Genomic DNA, 14,632 nt, shown 5'->3' on the forward strand with positions numbered 1-14,632 from the left:
TGGGGAATTCATGGTTGCTTTTAAGGTGGCCTGTTCCATTTTAGATACTTACTATTCGAAAGTTAGTTCTTAAACTGAGACAAATCTCCTTCCAACTCTTACCCATTAGTTTTAATTGTGCTTCATCGAGCACAGGATGCGTGACCACCCTTGGGATATTTAAGATCATACCCGCCTTGGTATTTTCTCCCCCAGGCTAACCATACTTAGATCCCTATGCACACTAGAGAAGAGTATTCCTCATAGATAGTGGTATTGAATTTGGAAATCAAATTAAATTCAACAAACACCTTTTTTTTTTTTTTTTTTTTTTTTTTTTTTAGTTTCAACTGTATTAAGCCCCGGGGACATAGAAAGGGAATCAGATACCATCCATATCATAGCGAAATAAACAATTCTCTGAAAGAAAATTAATAAGTTGGAACGATTCTCACAGCTTTGTGGGATCCACTGAGGACCCAAGGGCGGGCATTCAGAATTCTACCTGGAGATTAGAGAAAGGCTGGCTTCACAAAGAAAGTGTTCCCTGAACTGGGTTCTAAGGGTAAGTGGGAAGCATTCAGGAGGTCAAAGCAGAAAGAAAGAAGATATGAACAAAAAGCCAGGCAAAAGGTAGGAAAAAGTATGAAAAAAAGCCAAAGGAAATTTCTTAATCACAAGGTACTAGCGTGCCCTTCAAATTCCATGAGAATTTCAGCAATGTAAGTGAAATTCATTAAAAAAAAGATAATTATGAGAGAGCAGATTGTTAGTAAAAACGTAGGCAGGAGGGCATTGGTCTGCACGAAGATCATAAAACTTGAGCTAAATAGCAAGAATTTGTCAATCCAAGGGAAAGGAGAATATTAGGAAGATTTTGTATTTTGAAGGAGAAAAACAGAAGTTTGAAAAAACAGTAATTAAATGGGAGGCTACCTTGGGTAACGATTTAGAACATTGGGTTCTGGTGTCATGTTGCCCAGTGCCAACTCCAGCTCTGCCCTTGACTTATGCATGACCTTGAGCAAGCTGCTTAACATCTCTAAGATCCAACTTCCTCATCTATAAAATCAATAGTAATAGCAAACCCCAAGGAGTCATTAGGGTCATATAAAATAATCCATGAAAGAAAGCATGTATCACATGCCTGACACATACTAAGCTATCAGTTAAGATGAACTATTTTTATTATTAACTACTAGTGGACTGATGCACGAAAATTCATGCAAGAGTAGGCCTTCCTTCCCCTGGATGCTGGCACTGGCTTTCCTCCGGCACCCGGGATCTGGGCGGCTTCCCTCGGGCCCTGGCTTCGTCAGGAAAGATGTCTGGAATAATGTCCGGAAGATGTCTGGTCTAATTAGCATATTACCGTTTTATTATTATAGATTGCATTATTATGATATTTATTTTAAATAGATATTTAAAGTGAGACAACTGGCATAAGGAGAAAAGAGCAAGATGCTGGGGGTAGGACAAAGGATGATTGAGAAAGAAGAAAGGCTACAGAGATAAAGATGCAGGTTTGGGGAAGGATTTTATATAATTCTTGATTGATGTCCATCCCAGGACATGTAGAGGCAAGAGGGAGAACCGGTTAAATCATGACCCTTTCCCAAACAGGCTGCCTCATACAAATGTGACTTAACCTCTCTGTGCCTCAGTGTCCACATCTATAGAAGGGGACAACAATAGTAGATCTACTTTGTAAGGTGTTGTATGGACCAAATTAACTGATGTACATAATGTTCTCAGGACACTACTAGCATAGAGTAAGCACTACTCTTTTACTTCCTCTTCTAACATCATGCTGGTTTCTCCAGTTATTTCAGGACTTAGAGTTTAGATTCAAATATAGGCTCCACAAGCTTGTTTGCTTAATTTATTATAAAACACCTAGTGTTGAAAATGCACATTAAAATGAAAATTTATAGAAATACTATGTAAAATATAGTGTTTTAAGATTAAGCAACTAAAACCATTTAGCATTTCTCTCCAAAATCTTTATATTTATACAAAAAAATCTACAATTGACAAATATTGATTGGCCTACAATAGTTCTCAACAGCTCTTGAGAAATCTGGGAATTCTAAAAATAGAGATGATCACAAACCTGTTTGATTCCAGTTCAGGGCATATGCCTGGATTGCAGGTTCTATCCCCAGTAGGGGGCGGGCCATGCAGGAGGCATCCAATCAATGATTCTCTCTAATAGATGTTTCTATCTCTTTCTCTCCCTTCCTCTCCTTCTCAAAAATCAACATTTTTTTTTAAAAAAAAGAAAGTAATTAGCTAATTAAAGGGTAGAGTAGATAGCTAACTTGTTGAACTTGGGTGAATCAATGAAATGTAAGATGTTTCCAAAAAAGTAAACAATACATGAATGGGAGGTTTATGCTCTTTAGTATCATTAACTTTAGCACAAGGGGGGAAAAAGTATCTATTCCAACCTGTACTGTGGATTACATTTTCTTCTTAGTTCTTCAGACAACATGATCCATATGACGTACATATATATTTTTTTCTCTTTTATCTTCAACCACTTTCTCTCTTCTAGTTCTTAATTCTCAGCATACAAACAAAATCTTTCATGTGTTAAAAATAAAATCCCCCCTTGGCACTTTCATGATCATCACAGCTGTAGGAATGACATGTGCTAAATTCAATCTGGCTCTTACATCTTCCATCCAAAAATAACACATGTCCCTTCTGCTCACATTTCATTGGCCAAAACAAGTCACATGGGCTATACCTAATTGCAAAGAAGATGGAGAAAAGTAATCCTTCCGAGTGTCTGGGAAACAAAAGGGAGCTAGAAAAATTTGGCAAGTAATACTAATGACCAGTACATTATCCATTCATACTCACCTATCTCCAATTCCTCATGCATGGGCTGTACAACAGGCCAACCAAAATGTATTATACCTTTTCATGTCTCTATATTTTTGTTCAGTCCAATTCATTTGCTTAGGAAACCCTTAGAATTTACCTGATTTTTTCAATAACTACTAATCTTTCAAGAACTAACATAGGTATGCTCTCCTTTAGAAAACTATTCCTTCATCTAAAATTTCTCAAACCATCTGTGGTGAAGACCTAAGTTTTTATTTCTAGTCCATCCTGGACCAATACTTTTTTAAAGTACAGTAAAAATAAATAACAAGAAACATAATTGAAACAAAGACACAGAAATATACAAGCCCAAATAATTAATCAATGCCCCAGGCATTATCAAATAGCTATAAAGTTTCTAATGACTCAATGTGTGCACTGATCTCATTGCAGATGGCAGACCAGTAAGAAACATTTCATGGATTGGCATGGCCCAGGAACCGTGCTTTTGAGTAGTACTCCTCTAACACACTCCTATTTTCCTCCTTTCTCCACCCCTACCTGCTGGGCCTTGGGCACATTCACAAATCCCTAAACATTCCTCTATGAGATACTCATTAAACCTGACTGTGTTGGTTTATTAATCTATTTCCTCTATGCTTCTAGGCCTGTATGCCTAGGGGTATGAGCTGTTGAGCTCTGAAACCTCGGTATCCAAGAGAGTAACCAGCAGATAGATGGCATTTCAGCAAAAAAAAAAAAAAAAAAAAAAAAATTTGAATGAATAAAGAGGTAAGTAAATAAATAATTAGCCCACTATTTAAGTAAATCCCATTTAATATAGACAAGGGCATTACTGGAGTTGAATCAACAAAGTAGACATTTTTATTCAAGCTTAAGATTTAAAAATAAAAGTGATTCATTAAATAACACGTCTTAAATGTTGAGGAAATACAATTTGCCATAAGTGGCATTGAAAGAAATTGCAGAGTTTATTTGTAGGAAAAGATGTTGTGTTTATTGTATTTTACTGAAGAGCATAGAAAGGTCAAGGTAAAAAAAAATGTGGCACTGTTGCAAATGAGTTAGTAGGTAAATACATTTGAATATCTGGGAAGTTCCAATCTGTGGATAATCCATTATTAAAGTACTAGTGGCCCAGTGCATGAAATTTGTGCACTTTAAAAGGGGATTAATTTGAGGAAATATTTTAATATTGCTATTTGCCCTTTCTCTATAATAGAAGTGTCAGAGATGAAAAAAATTAGTAAAATGTATATAAAAATCTTCCTCCTGTCAGAGTCTGGGGCACACTGTGAGACCCAGAGTCAAGCCCCCGCACACCTGTGGTGCCTCAAAATCGTGCAAGACCCAGGCCTGGCTGGCCCCACCCTTGTCAAGCCCCACAGGATTGGGGGGTGCAGCCTCAGGTCCCCCGGCCTGGCACTGGGGCAGGGGGCATGGCCTGAGGTCCCCTGTCAAGCCTTGCAGGCCAGGGGGCACAGCCTGAGGTCCCCCAGCCTGGCACCAGGGCAGGGGGCATGGCCTGAGGTCCCCTGTCAAGCCTCACCTGGCGGGGAGCACAACCTCAGGTCCCCTGCCCCCGCCCAGCACCACGCAGCCTCAGGTCACTGCTGATTGCTCATTAAGGCTCATTACAGGAACTCAGCCTCTGCTGTGGGCGCAGCCATCTTGTGTTATGGAATCCCTGCCTCCACTGTGGGCACAGCCATCTTGACCATTACAGTGTGATGGTCAATTTGCATATTCCCTCTTTATTAGATAAGATATGATTACCTATAGGATGTAGTACAATGTGGTACAAGGCTATTAGCTGCCCACAAATACTTCCTCCACTCACTTCTCAGGTGGCTCCACTCTCTGCCTTACAACTCTCCACTGGTGGTACTCTGCTTTAGCTGTGGCAGGTATTGTTAAGTGCATGTATGTTACTTGGGGGGTGGCGGGTGGAGGGAGGGCAGGCTGAGTGGGTAAGAATGAATGTCTTTCTTCCATCTCAGTTGTGATGTCAAAAGTTGTTCTAAGAAGGTGAGACATTTTGAGCCTTTGGGAAAGGGGGTAACTACTTTCATCTGGTTGCAGATTTTGGTGGGGTGCTTGAAATATTTTGGCTTCTGGGAAGTCTTGAGTCTCTAAAATGTGTACAGCCTGGCCGATGTGGCTTAGTAGGTGAGTGTTGACCTATGAACCAGGTCACAGTTTGATTCCCAGTCAGGGCACATGCCCAGGTTTTGGACTCGGTCCCCAGTAGGAGGTGTGAGGAGGCAGCTGATCAATGATTCTCTCTCATTGATGTTTCTATCTCTTCCTCTCTGAAATCAATAAAAATATTTTTTAAATGAGAAATAGAGATGTGTATCTTTAGAAATAAAAAATAAATTAAAAATGTGTGCCAATGGGGTGCACTGCAACTTGTGTGACTAGAGTCCTCCGGAGTTATGCAGGGCACAGCTGTCACAGGTGTACACGGCACCCCTTGATGCATCTATTGATGTGATCCCCTTGACCCTGGGAAGAAGTTCCATCCCAGGAACAGTGTGTGCAGTGGAGAGCAGCTACAGCCCTCATGGTATGCCAATCAGAGACCAAACAGTGGCAGCTTGGCAAGGGACCCACAAAAGCTGTCCTCAGAAAATTATGTACTTGCCCTCCAAAAGGCTCAAATGGCTCGTCTCCCTCCAACAACTCTGACACCTGCTGCTGAGAAAAGGGACAAGGTATGAGGGGAAAAAGACAATATTTACTATCTTCTCGGTTCCATTTCGCTCCAGCCCAAAATATCAACCTTGTTAAGCATTTTAGGGTTCTTTATTATTTTTTCAATTACAGTTGACATACAATATTATATTAGATTCATAGAAATTAGACATTTATATAACTTACAAAGTGAACATCCCAATGAGTCTAGTATCCATCTGGCACCATACATAGTTATTACAATACTAGAGGCCCGGTGTACGAAATTCATGCACGCAGGGGTGTCCCTCAGCCCAGGCTGCACCTTCTCCAATCTGGGACCCCTTGGAGGATGTCCAACTGCCAGTTTAGGCCCAATCCCGCTGTCGGACATCCCTCTCACAATCCGGTACTGCTGGCTCCTAAACACTCGCCTGCCTGCCAGCCTGATTATCCCCTAACCATTCCCCTGCAGGCCTGATTGATGCCCAACTGCACCCCTGCCGGCCCGGTCACCCCCACTGCCCCCCCCCCTGCAGGCCTGGTCGCCCCCAACTGACCCCCCCTGCAGGCCATCTTGTGGCATCCATGTTGTGGCAGCCATCTTGTGACGACGTGAGGGTGGACATTTTGTGACAATGTCGCATGATGCCACCTAGGCTTTTATTATATAGGACTAGAGGCCTGGTGCATGGATTCGTGCACGGGTGGGGTCCTTCATCCTGCCTGTAGGGATCGGGCCAAAACCAGCTCTCCAACATCCCCTGAGGGTTCATGATTGCAAGAGGGTACAGGCCAGGCTTAGGGACCCCACTGGTGCACCATCAGGGCCAGGGAGGGACCACAGAAGGGCTCCAGGGTGTGTCTGGCCCATCTTGCCCAGTCCTGATGGGCCGGACCCTAGCAGCAAGCTAACCTACTGGTCAGAGTGTCTGCCCTCTGGTGGTCAGTGCACATCATAGCGACTGGTCAAACAGTCAGACACTTAGCATATTGGGCTTTTATTATATAGGATTACAGACTATATTCCCTATGCTGTACTTTACATCCCCATGACTATTTTTATAACAATTTGTACATCTTAATCCCTTCACCTTTTTCACCCATCCTCCCAAGCCCCCTCCCAACTGTCAACTATCAATTTATATCTATGAGTTTATTCATTGAAGCATCATTTACAATAACCAAGATATGGAAGCAACCTAAGCTTCCTTCGATAGAGAACATATGGTGCTATATAAAATGAAATATTTATTCAGCCATAAAAAGAATGAAACCTTGCCATTTGCAGCAACAGCAACAAGGATGGACCTCCTAGAGGGTATTATGTTAAGTGAAATAAGTCAGACAGAGAAAGATAAACACCATATGATTTCACTTGTAGGTGAAATCTACAAAACAAAACATCAGGTTCTTTAAATCTCCAGCTACATCCCTCAGTTGTACACCCAGTCTTGGCTCCACTAAGAAATGCCCTGACCACTTGACCCTGGACCTCTGAGAATGAGGATAAAGATAATCACTTTAAAGAGTTTTTGTGAGAATTTTAAAAATAATATATGCAAATGGTTTAGCACAGTGCCTGACATATACTCAGTACTCAAACAGCCTGCTTTCTGTGTGCTGGTGACCCCAGGGCTCCTGTCCAAAGGGCTGGAGCCAAGACGTGAGGGCTAGTACATCCACCAGCAGCAAGGAGATATTCTCTACACCTTATACTTATTAAACCATGAGATTGTGAAAGGCAGAATCAGCACCAGGTTTACCTTTGTATTTTCCATAGAGCCTGTCCCTATGCTTGGTACGTAGTATGTTATCGTTTTGATCCTGGCTGGCTCAGCAGTTACAGAACAGAATACCACTGTATTGTTAGGAGATTCTAATTCTAACTCCAGCATTGCCAGTGACATGCAGTGTGACTTTCAGAAATGGACTATTCTCAGAAAGACATTCTGAGTGCCTGCTACGTGGAGGGCATGGCAACTGCAGGGAGTACAGTTAAGACGGACATGGTCCTTGCTTCTGTGGAACTCTAATGATGGAGATAGACTTTATACAATGGTTAGCACATGGTTAGTTGCAATTGTGGTAAGAACTATGAGTATAGAAAGAGGGGCCTCCGGGTGCTTGGAGAGATGTTTCCAGGGGAAGCCTTTTCTGAGAAATTTATCTTTGAGCAAAGACCTGAAGGATGAGTTAGAGTTAGCAAGGAGTCGTGGGGGAGAGAAGAGGGAATGCTGCAGGTGTATATGAACAGCTCAGGATGGAAAGGAGCCCAGGACACTGTGGGACCATAAAAGGCCAAGGTGGCTGAGCTTATGAAACAAAGCTGATAGGGGCATGAGATGGTTCCGGAGCAATAGGCAAGGGGCCAGGGCACAGAGCAGCACCTAGGCCTTCAATCTAAGAGCAATGGTGAGCAGAACACCTCTCACTGTGTGCCAGCAGGGGCCACAGCGAGAGTGAATCGTCCTGGGGACAGGAAATAAGGAGGGCATTATCTGTAGAAAATTGAAAGACAATAGTAAAACTAAGTAGAACTTGTATTCACCATGAACTGCTAATTCTAATGATGTTAATCAGTAGTGTACTAGTAAATGTTTAAGAATTGGTTCTCTGGGGAAAATGAAGGTATATATATGGTTACTGATATAAAGGATATTTGGCACAATTTACACATGATGATAAAATGTGCAAATACCTTTTATTGCAAACTCATATTGTTGGTGGATTCTCGTGGAATGCTTTTGTTGGTTTTTGCCCAGGGCTTGTACCTGTATCCAGCCGATGCTTGTAATTCAACCAGGCCTGATTTCACAAATGGAATTGCATCTCCATCTGCTCTTTTCCGAACAAACTTATTGTCATTCAATATATGTGATCTCGACCTTGTACAGATTAAACCCATTAAACTAAACTCTTCGTTTCAACACTAAGCATAACACGTTAAGTATGATCTACATTATTAACATTTTCTCTATCACCTTCTTAAGTCTGGAGACAATGAGCAAAACAAATCAAATCTGATTCATAATGTTTGTTAATTTCCGTGGGGTAATAATCCCACGGTGGCCCATTGCAAACCACCAATGGGACATCACCAAATGGGGGTTAGGAAGGCACAGGCAGCACAGCATTGTATGTAGTGCTGGAAGTGGAAAGAAGTGGACAGACTTGATAGACATTTAGCAAGTAGAATCTTGGTAGTTTGTCAGGTGCCAAGGGTAAACCCATCACTATCACGGGGAAGAGGAGCAAGCAGTGAAAGCATGCAATTCCTTTTTGGTTATGTTCCATCTGAGATGGTTGTGTGACACAACCACGTGGAGAAGCTGAATAGGAAACTAGATACATGGGTTTGGAGGTCAGAGAAGGATCAGAATCATAAATTTGGGACATAGTGATTAAAACCTTGGCATTAAGTCATGCAGGGGAAAGGTGTGGCGTGCAAGGAATGGGCCGAGACCTTTAAAATATGTCATCTGGAGGTCATGGGGAAGCAGATAAGCAAACCAACGACCCGGGGAAGCAGGAGGGCAGAGCACCGCTATCACCAAAAGGTGTTAAGGATGAAGAATGAATTTCGCTGAGAGATCAGGTAAAATGAGGAAGGAGAGTGTTCTCTGGATTTGGTCATTGTTGGTGTTACTGGAGGCAGTTTGGGCGGAGTGTGGAACCAAGAAGTGAATGGGAGTTGGGAGACTAGAATGTGGGCAGGCAGCTCTTTCAACAACTTCAGCTGAGCGTAGGAGAGAGGCATGGGAAGGCTCGCGCGTTGTCCAGGAAGGCTCGGGACTCATTAAATGCTGTTGACAATACAGATTCAGTCAAGAGGTAGAGGTTGATGTTAGAATGGATTCAGCGATACCGGGGAAACCGCGGGGTAGATTGGAATCTGCGCTGTGAAGAGTAGGTTGGTAGGTTTGGAGGTGGAAAGTGGATACAGTTCCCTTTTTCTTGAAGCAGGAGACAAAGTAATCTGAGAACAGGGGTCATGGTGGGGGGGGGGGGGGGGGGCAGAGTGGCAACCCTGTTGGGACTGGAAGTTTAGGGCAAAGTGACGCTTAGTGAATGAAGAGAGATGGCAGATCTCGCCAGCGCAGGGTTCGTGCGTCAGCAGGAGAAAGAGGGCCCTTGGACCTTGGATGAGAACCCGCTATAAACAACAAAAGCGGCAAGGCCTCGAAAGGAAGGACGCAGTTTCAGGTCTGTTCTGAGAGGCAGAATGTGGACACACACATTTGAAGGAACTCCTCCCAGACAGTAAGAAGTCCAGAGTTCTGGTGGTTCCGATCCAACTCCTTGTGCTGCAGGGAGGCTGCAGTGCCTCCTCGGAGCGCCACCGGCAGCGCAAGACGCTCAAGAGAAGACAGGAAAGGACGCGGCGCGGGCGGACCACAGGGAACCGCACGCGCCTCCCGCCTCCCGCAGCCCGCCGCACCCCGCCGCACCCCGCCGCGTGGGACCGCCCCTTCCCGCCCCGGCCCGCCGGGACTCCACTACCACAACTTCGCTTCCTCCTTTCCCGCCCAGCTGTCCAGTCCCTGCGCTTCCTTCGCTGCCGACAGCCCTTTGGGCTCAACGTCACGGGTGCATCAGCCAATGGGCTGAAGAGGGACGGCTGCAGCGTGAAAGTGACGGCAGAAGCAGCCAATGGCCGCAGGGAGGGGGCGGGCCGAGCAGGAGTGTGAGAGTGAGCGCCCGCACGCGTGGGGAGCTGCGGGAGGTGCGGGCGGCGGGCAGCGCGCGGCGCGGGAGGGGGGCGCGGCGGGGCGGCCCCTCCCCCTGCCCAGCTCTGGGCAGGCGACTCAAGCGGCGGGAGTTTCCGCGCCCGGGAGGGAGATGCGGCCGCCGCCCGGGCTCCTTGCAGGTAACGCGCGGGGCGGCTCCTGCAGGGCCGAGTGGGGCGGAGCACGCCGCGGGGCGAGCAGAGTTGGGTGCGGAGTGGACGCGGGGTCCCCGCTCCGCCGCGCCCGAAGCTTCGCCGGCCGGCCCGGGCCCCGCGGCGGGTCTGCTGGAGGAGTTGGCTCCGGGACCGCGATTGCGACTGGGGTCACGGGGCTGCGGGCCCCATGCGCCCGGGTGTAAGCAGCACGCGGGACAAAGGGCTCGGCGCGGAGGGTGCGCGCTCCCCCTGCCCACGCCCCGTTTCAGCTCCTGCGTTCCCTACACCCGGTGCCGTGGTCACCCCCCTGCTCCAGCGGCGCGGGGGCGGTGGGGGAACCGGGCGCCTGCGGCACCTGGCCTCGGGGACCCGCGCCACCCCGCGCCTGGCCGCGGCGCCGGCGAGGGCTGGGCGCGCTTGGCCGTCTGCCCGGGGTTAAAGGCGGCTCCCCTGCAGCGCAGCAAGTGACCACTGCTCCGCGCTGGCAGCGGGGCTGAGCGACAGGGAGCCGCGCGCCACCGCCGGGGGCCACCCAGCCGGCACTCCTTGCGCAGGCTTGGAGTTTGGGGAAGCCGAGCAGGTGGCCCAGCAAAGAAGTGGGAACCTTGGATACTAAGGGAGGGAAGCTGCTAAGAGGCGGGGAGGCACGCAGAATGGAGACAGGTGCGCAGGAACTGGGCATTCCAGGTTCTCTGAGGGCCCTGCCGGAGAAGCGAGGGGGAGTCAGACTCAGCTTTCTTGTTGACCCCCCAAGAGCCCGGCCCTGGCTCAGCAGGGCCCCCCAGATGTTAGGGTCCACATCATGCCTTAATCTTCTGTTGCCTGCGCACCAAAAGATGAGTCCGTTACAATCTGAGGTAACAGGTGAGGCCCGACAATGAGTTAAAGAAGCACAAATTATTTTCTGATTCAGTATACTTCCCGTGAGGCTGACAACCTTTTGTGAAAGAATATTCAAATATTTGGGCCTAAAGTAGATACCATCAAAGCCATCTGCCATGGTCACAGCTCTGTGGTGCATTTAAAACTGTGTAACGTATGTGCTTTCCTCCACGTTAACTTTTGAAATCAAAGAATGCTTCATTGTCTCCGTATTAAATCGTGGGATCTTTCTAACTGTTCAGTCTGGTTTATGTATTTATCTTAGGTAGTAGGCGTAATTTGTTTAGCTGTCATGTAGACAACAAATGAATGGTTGGGGCCTGCATGATGACCTGTATTGTGTTTGCAGCTGTAATTTGGAGTTGAGCAATAGTTTATCCTTTCCCTGGAAAAGAAAGAAAAGGCAGCAGCAGGTAGCAACTGGAATTCCCCCAGTGCCTGCAGAGAGCATGAGTTACATCAGGTGGGGAAGCTCCAGGGACCAGCAAGCAGTGGGAGTTGCAGAGCCTTTCGTCTCTGGATTGGAAAGCTGAGAAAGGCCATCGGATGATGAGTCCTGTCAACTGTTGGGTCTGTCTCCACGTTCATTCAGAAGCCTATCGAAAAGATGTCTGTGACCTCAGAGGGCCTCTTTGGCTGACTTCTTATTGATGCCATAATCTGGGCGATTCCCTTGGAGACCTGGAAACAAATACATCGGCCGAGAGACAGCTGGTATCTCAAAAAACTCGTTAGTCGGGACACTCGTAAGTCAAGGCCCCACTGTACAGTCAAACTGCCTTCCCAGTCAAGGGGCCTGGGATTCTCCTGTGTCTCAGCATGAAAGGAATGGGGGCAGGTCCCTTAACTAGGAAAGACAAGAGCCTCCGTACCAATAAACCAAATACTAACAGGCGTTTTCAAAAGAAAATAGTTGTGTGCCTATGCTTTCACCCTCCTTGAAGAAGGTACTTGCAATAACGCTAACCACCCCTGGGCATTTATAAAGCCAGTGTTTCTAAGCTGTAGGTGGATGTCCTGCTTAACCCTCTTGACGACCATGTAAGGTCAGCACAGCATTGCCCTCACTTTAGAGGTGAGGAAACCGAGGCCCAGAGAGGATAGGAACTTGCCCAAAATGTGACTCAGGATTGGAACCCAAGCAGTCTGACCCAAACGTGATTCTGGTAAATGCAAAGAAAGGACCTCTTCAGGGTGTGGTGGGAATGGGGGCAGATGACGTGATTTGGGGAGGTAGTTTGATATTGGTTTGGGTGAATTCCAAGGCAGGAAGCTCTTGCTGCTGGGAAGTCACTACGCTTTGCAGAGTCCCACAGGAAGTGGACCCTGAGAGGATAGGGGGCATCCACCAGGCCAGAGGACTAAGTGGCAAGGCTGAGACAGAAATGTCGGGCTTTAACATTTTGCCTCTTTGAAAGAAAAGGTAAAAATAAATGTATATTTTTAACTTGACCCCTTCACAGATATTGAAGGTCATAGCCTCACCTAGAATCACTTCCCCTCCTCTTTTCAATACAGCTCAACCCTTTGAGGTATTACCTCAAACCAGTCAGTCTACAGCATTCTCTCCTTCCCCTGTCGTCCGTGTGTGAACCACTGACCTGGCCATCTGTGTGCCCTGCCTCATTATCTCTATTAAACTCCTCTCCCTCAGATTTTCATCTAACTGGCCTGAGTTCTCAGAATCCCAATCATGTTTCATGCCCCCACCCTTCCTCCACATACAATGTGATAAGACCGAACAATGAATATTTCTTGATTGAATGCAGTAAGATGGTAACTTTTTTTTAAATTTTTGTAAACTGATTACAAGACTCTAAAACATTATTTCCATTAGGAGGTTGATAAGTGTAGGAGTCCATTAAATCAGTGTTTCTCACAGATAACCCAGCATCAGACACTCGGGGGTTTCGGTTTGGTAGGCTGCAATTGGGCCTAGGAGAATCCGAATGTGTCCCAGGTGACTTTTCTGCCCACCAGAAGTTTGAAAACTGCAACTCAAACTTCCTAATGAGTGTGTGCTCTAAAATTGCAGCATAATGGCTGTCTCACTCTTCCTCACTCAAGGTATGCCCACTGCGGAAGCATTCCGAACAGTGCACTGATAAATAATTATGTTATTTTTCTTGCAGATTTCTAACCAGCATAATGCTGGAGGCAGAGACTGACAGCCTGCAGTTTTCAAAATGGCCGAGCTGGAGGCCGATTTGGAGCACGTCATTCCATCCTCTGTTCCTCCTTTCTGGGCAAAGTTAGTCGTGGGATTGGTTTCCCTCGTGTGTTTCGCACGTAGCTATGATGGAGAGTTTGTCTTTGATGACTCCGAAGCTATTGTTAACAATAAGGTTCGTATCTTAATTCCTTCCTGATAAACTTACGTGAACCACTTGCCTATGTCTCAGTAGTAATCTAAGTTGGTGTTGAATTATTTTCTATTAAATTTGGGCTAAGCCTTTGCCTGGGCTCCACTTGTGCTCTGGATTCCCCATCTCTTTTAGGGCCCCTTTCATTGCTGGCAGCAGGGTCTCCAATCCCTGCCTCACCTCGGGCTCTACCCTCCCCATGTACCTGCTGTGATGTGAGGCCAGAGGCCTCACACATGTATCAGGGAGGCTGTTATTCTAAGATTTCAAGGTAAGCGTGTTGCAGGGCATTGCAGACTGAGTATTTCAGGGTTTGTGATAAATCTCCCGAACTCTGGGGCAGAACAGTTCCAGGAAAAAAGAAAATCACACATATGCTGCAGTGATCATTCACCAAAAGGTACATCCTCAGCAGCAGGCAGCGAGCTGGCCTCTTTGTCCTTGGATGATAGCATCAGGACAGCTGCTGACAGCTGCTGGAGGGTGGGGAGCGGTGCAGTTCCTGCTCGTTTCGTGTTCAGAGACTCACATTTGCAGAATCAGCAAAATCCCAGCACTTCTGCTCACCAGCGGGTGCTACATCGGTTTAGGGAAAGCCTATCTCTTCCACTTGCTACCTAGGGATAGGGAAGAAGCCATACAGTGTGGGAAGGGAAGAAAAAGATTTCAGCGAGCTTAAAGAAAACCGGAATAAGAAAGTCGGGGACAGGCAGGGGCCGAGAGGGGAAAGACCGTGGAGATGGCACAGGTTAGAGTCCTGTGACAATCTAGTTACTCAGCAGATATTTTATGTGTATGCCTTCACCAATGAAGAGGGTTTGAAGGAATATACTAGTTTTTCTCTCTGGTAGATGCAATTGTAGCAACTCTTTGTAACACTGTTTTTTAATGCTCTTAAGTTTTTGAAGTCATGGATTCAACCAAATGAGGGAAAATTTATTATCACATTGAAAATATTGGAAAAAATTGTCTATGTGACAAACATTCTTTTCCA

The 14,632-nt window shown here is 46.2% G+C and overlaps 1 protein-coding gene across 2 annotated transcripts in view; it reads left to right on the top strand.

Moving 5' to 3' along the window:
• Window positions 1-10,227: 10,227 nt before the first annotated feature.
• Window positions 10,228-14,632, top strand: part of TMTC4 (transmembrane O-mannosyltransferase targeting cadherins 4) — a 58,937-nt gene continuing 54,532 nt past the window's right edge. For both annotated transcript variants that reach the window (XM_081084893.1, XM_081084894.1), the window contains exons 1-2: window positions 10,228-10,378; window positions 13,408-13,620. In XM_081084893.1, coding sequence (XP_080941019.1) covers window positions 13,462-13,620 — 159 coding nt within the window. In that variant the 5' untranslated portion in view covers window positions 10,228-10,378; window positions 13,408-13,461. The remainder of the gene's footprint in view (window positions 10,379-13,407; window positions 13,621-14,632) is intronic.

This window comes from Myotis nattereri (genome assembly GCF_964212035.1).
Source record: "Myotis nattereri genome assembly, chromosome: 2".
Lineage (NCBI taxonomy): Eukaryota > Metazoa > Chordata > Mammalia > Chiroptera > Vespertilionidae > Myotis > Myotis nattereri.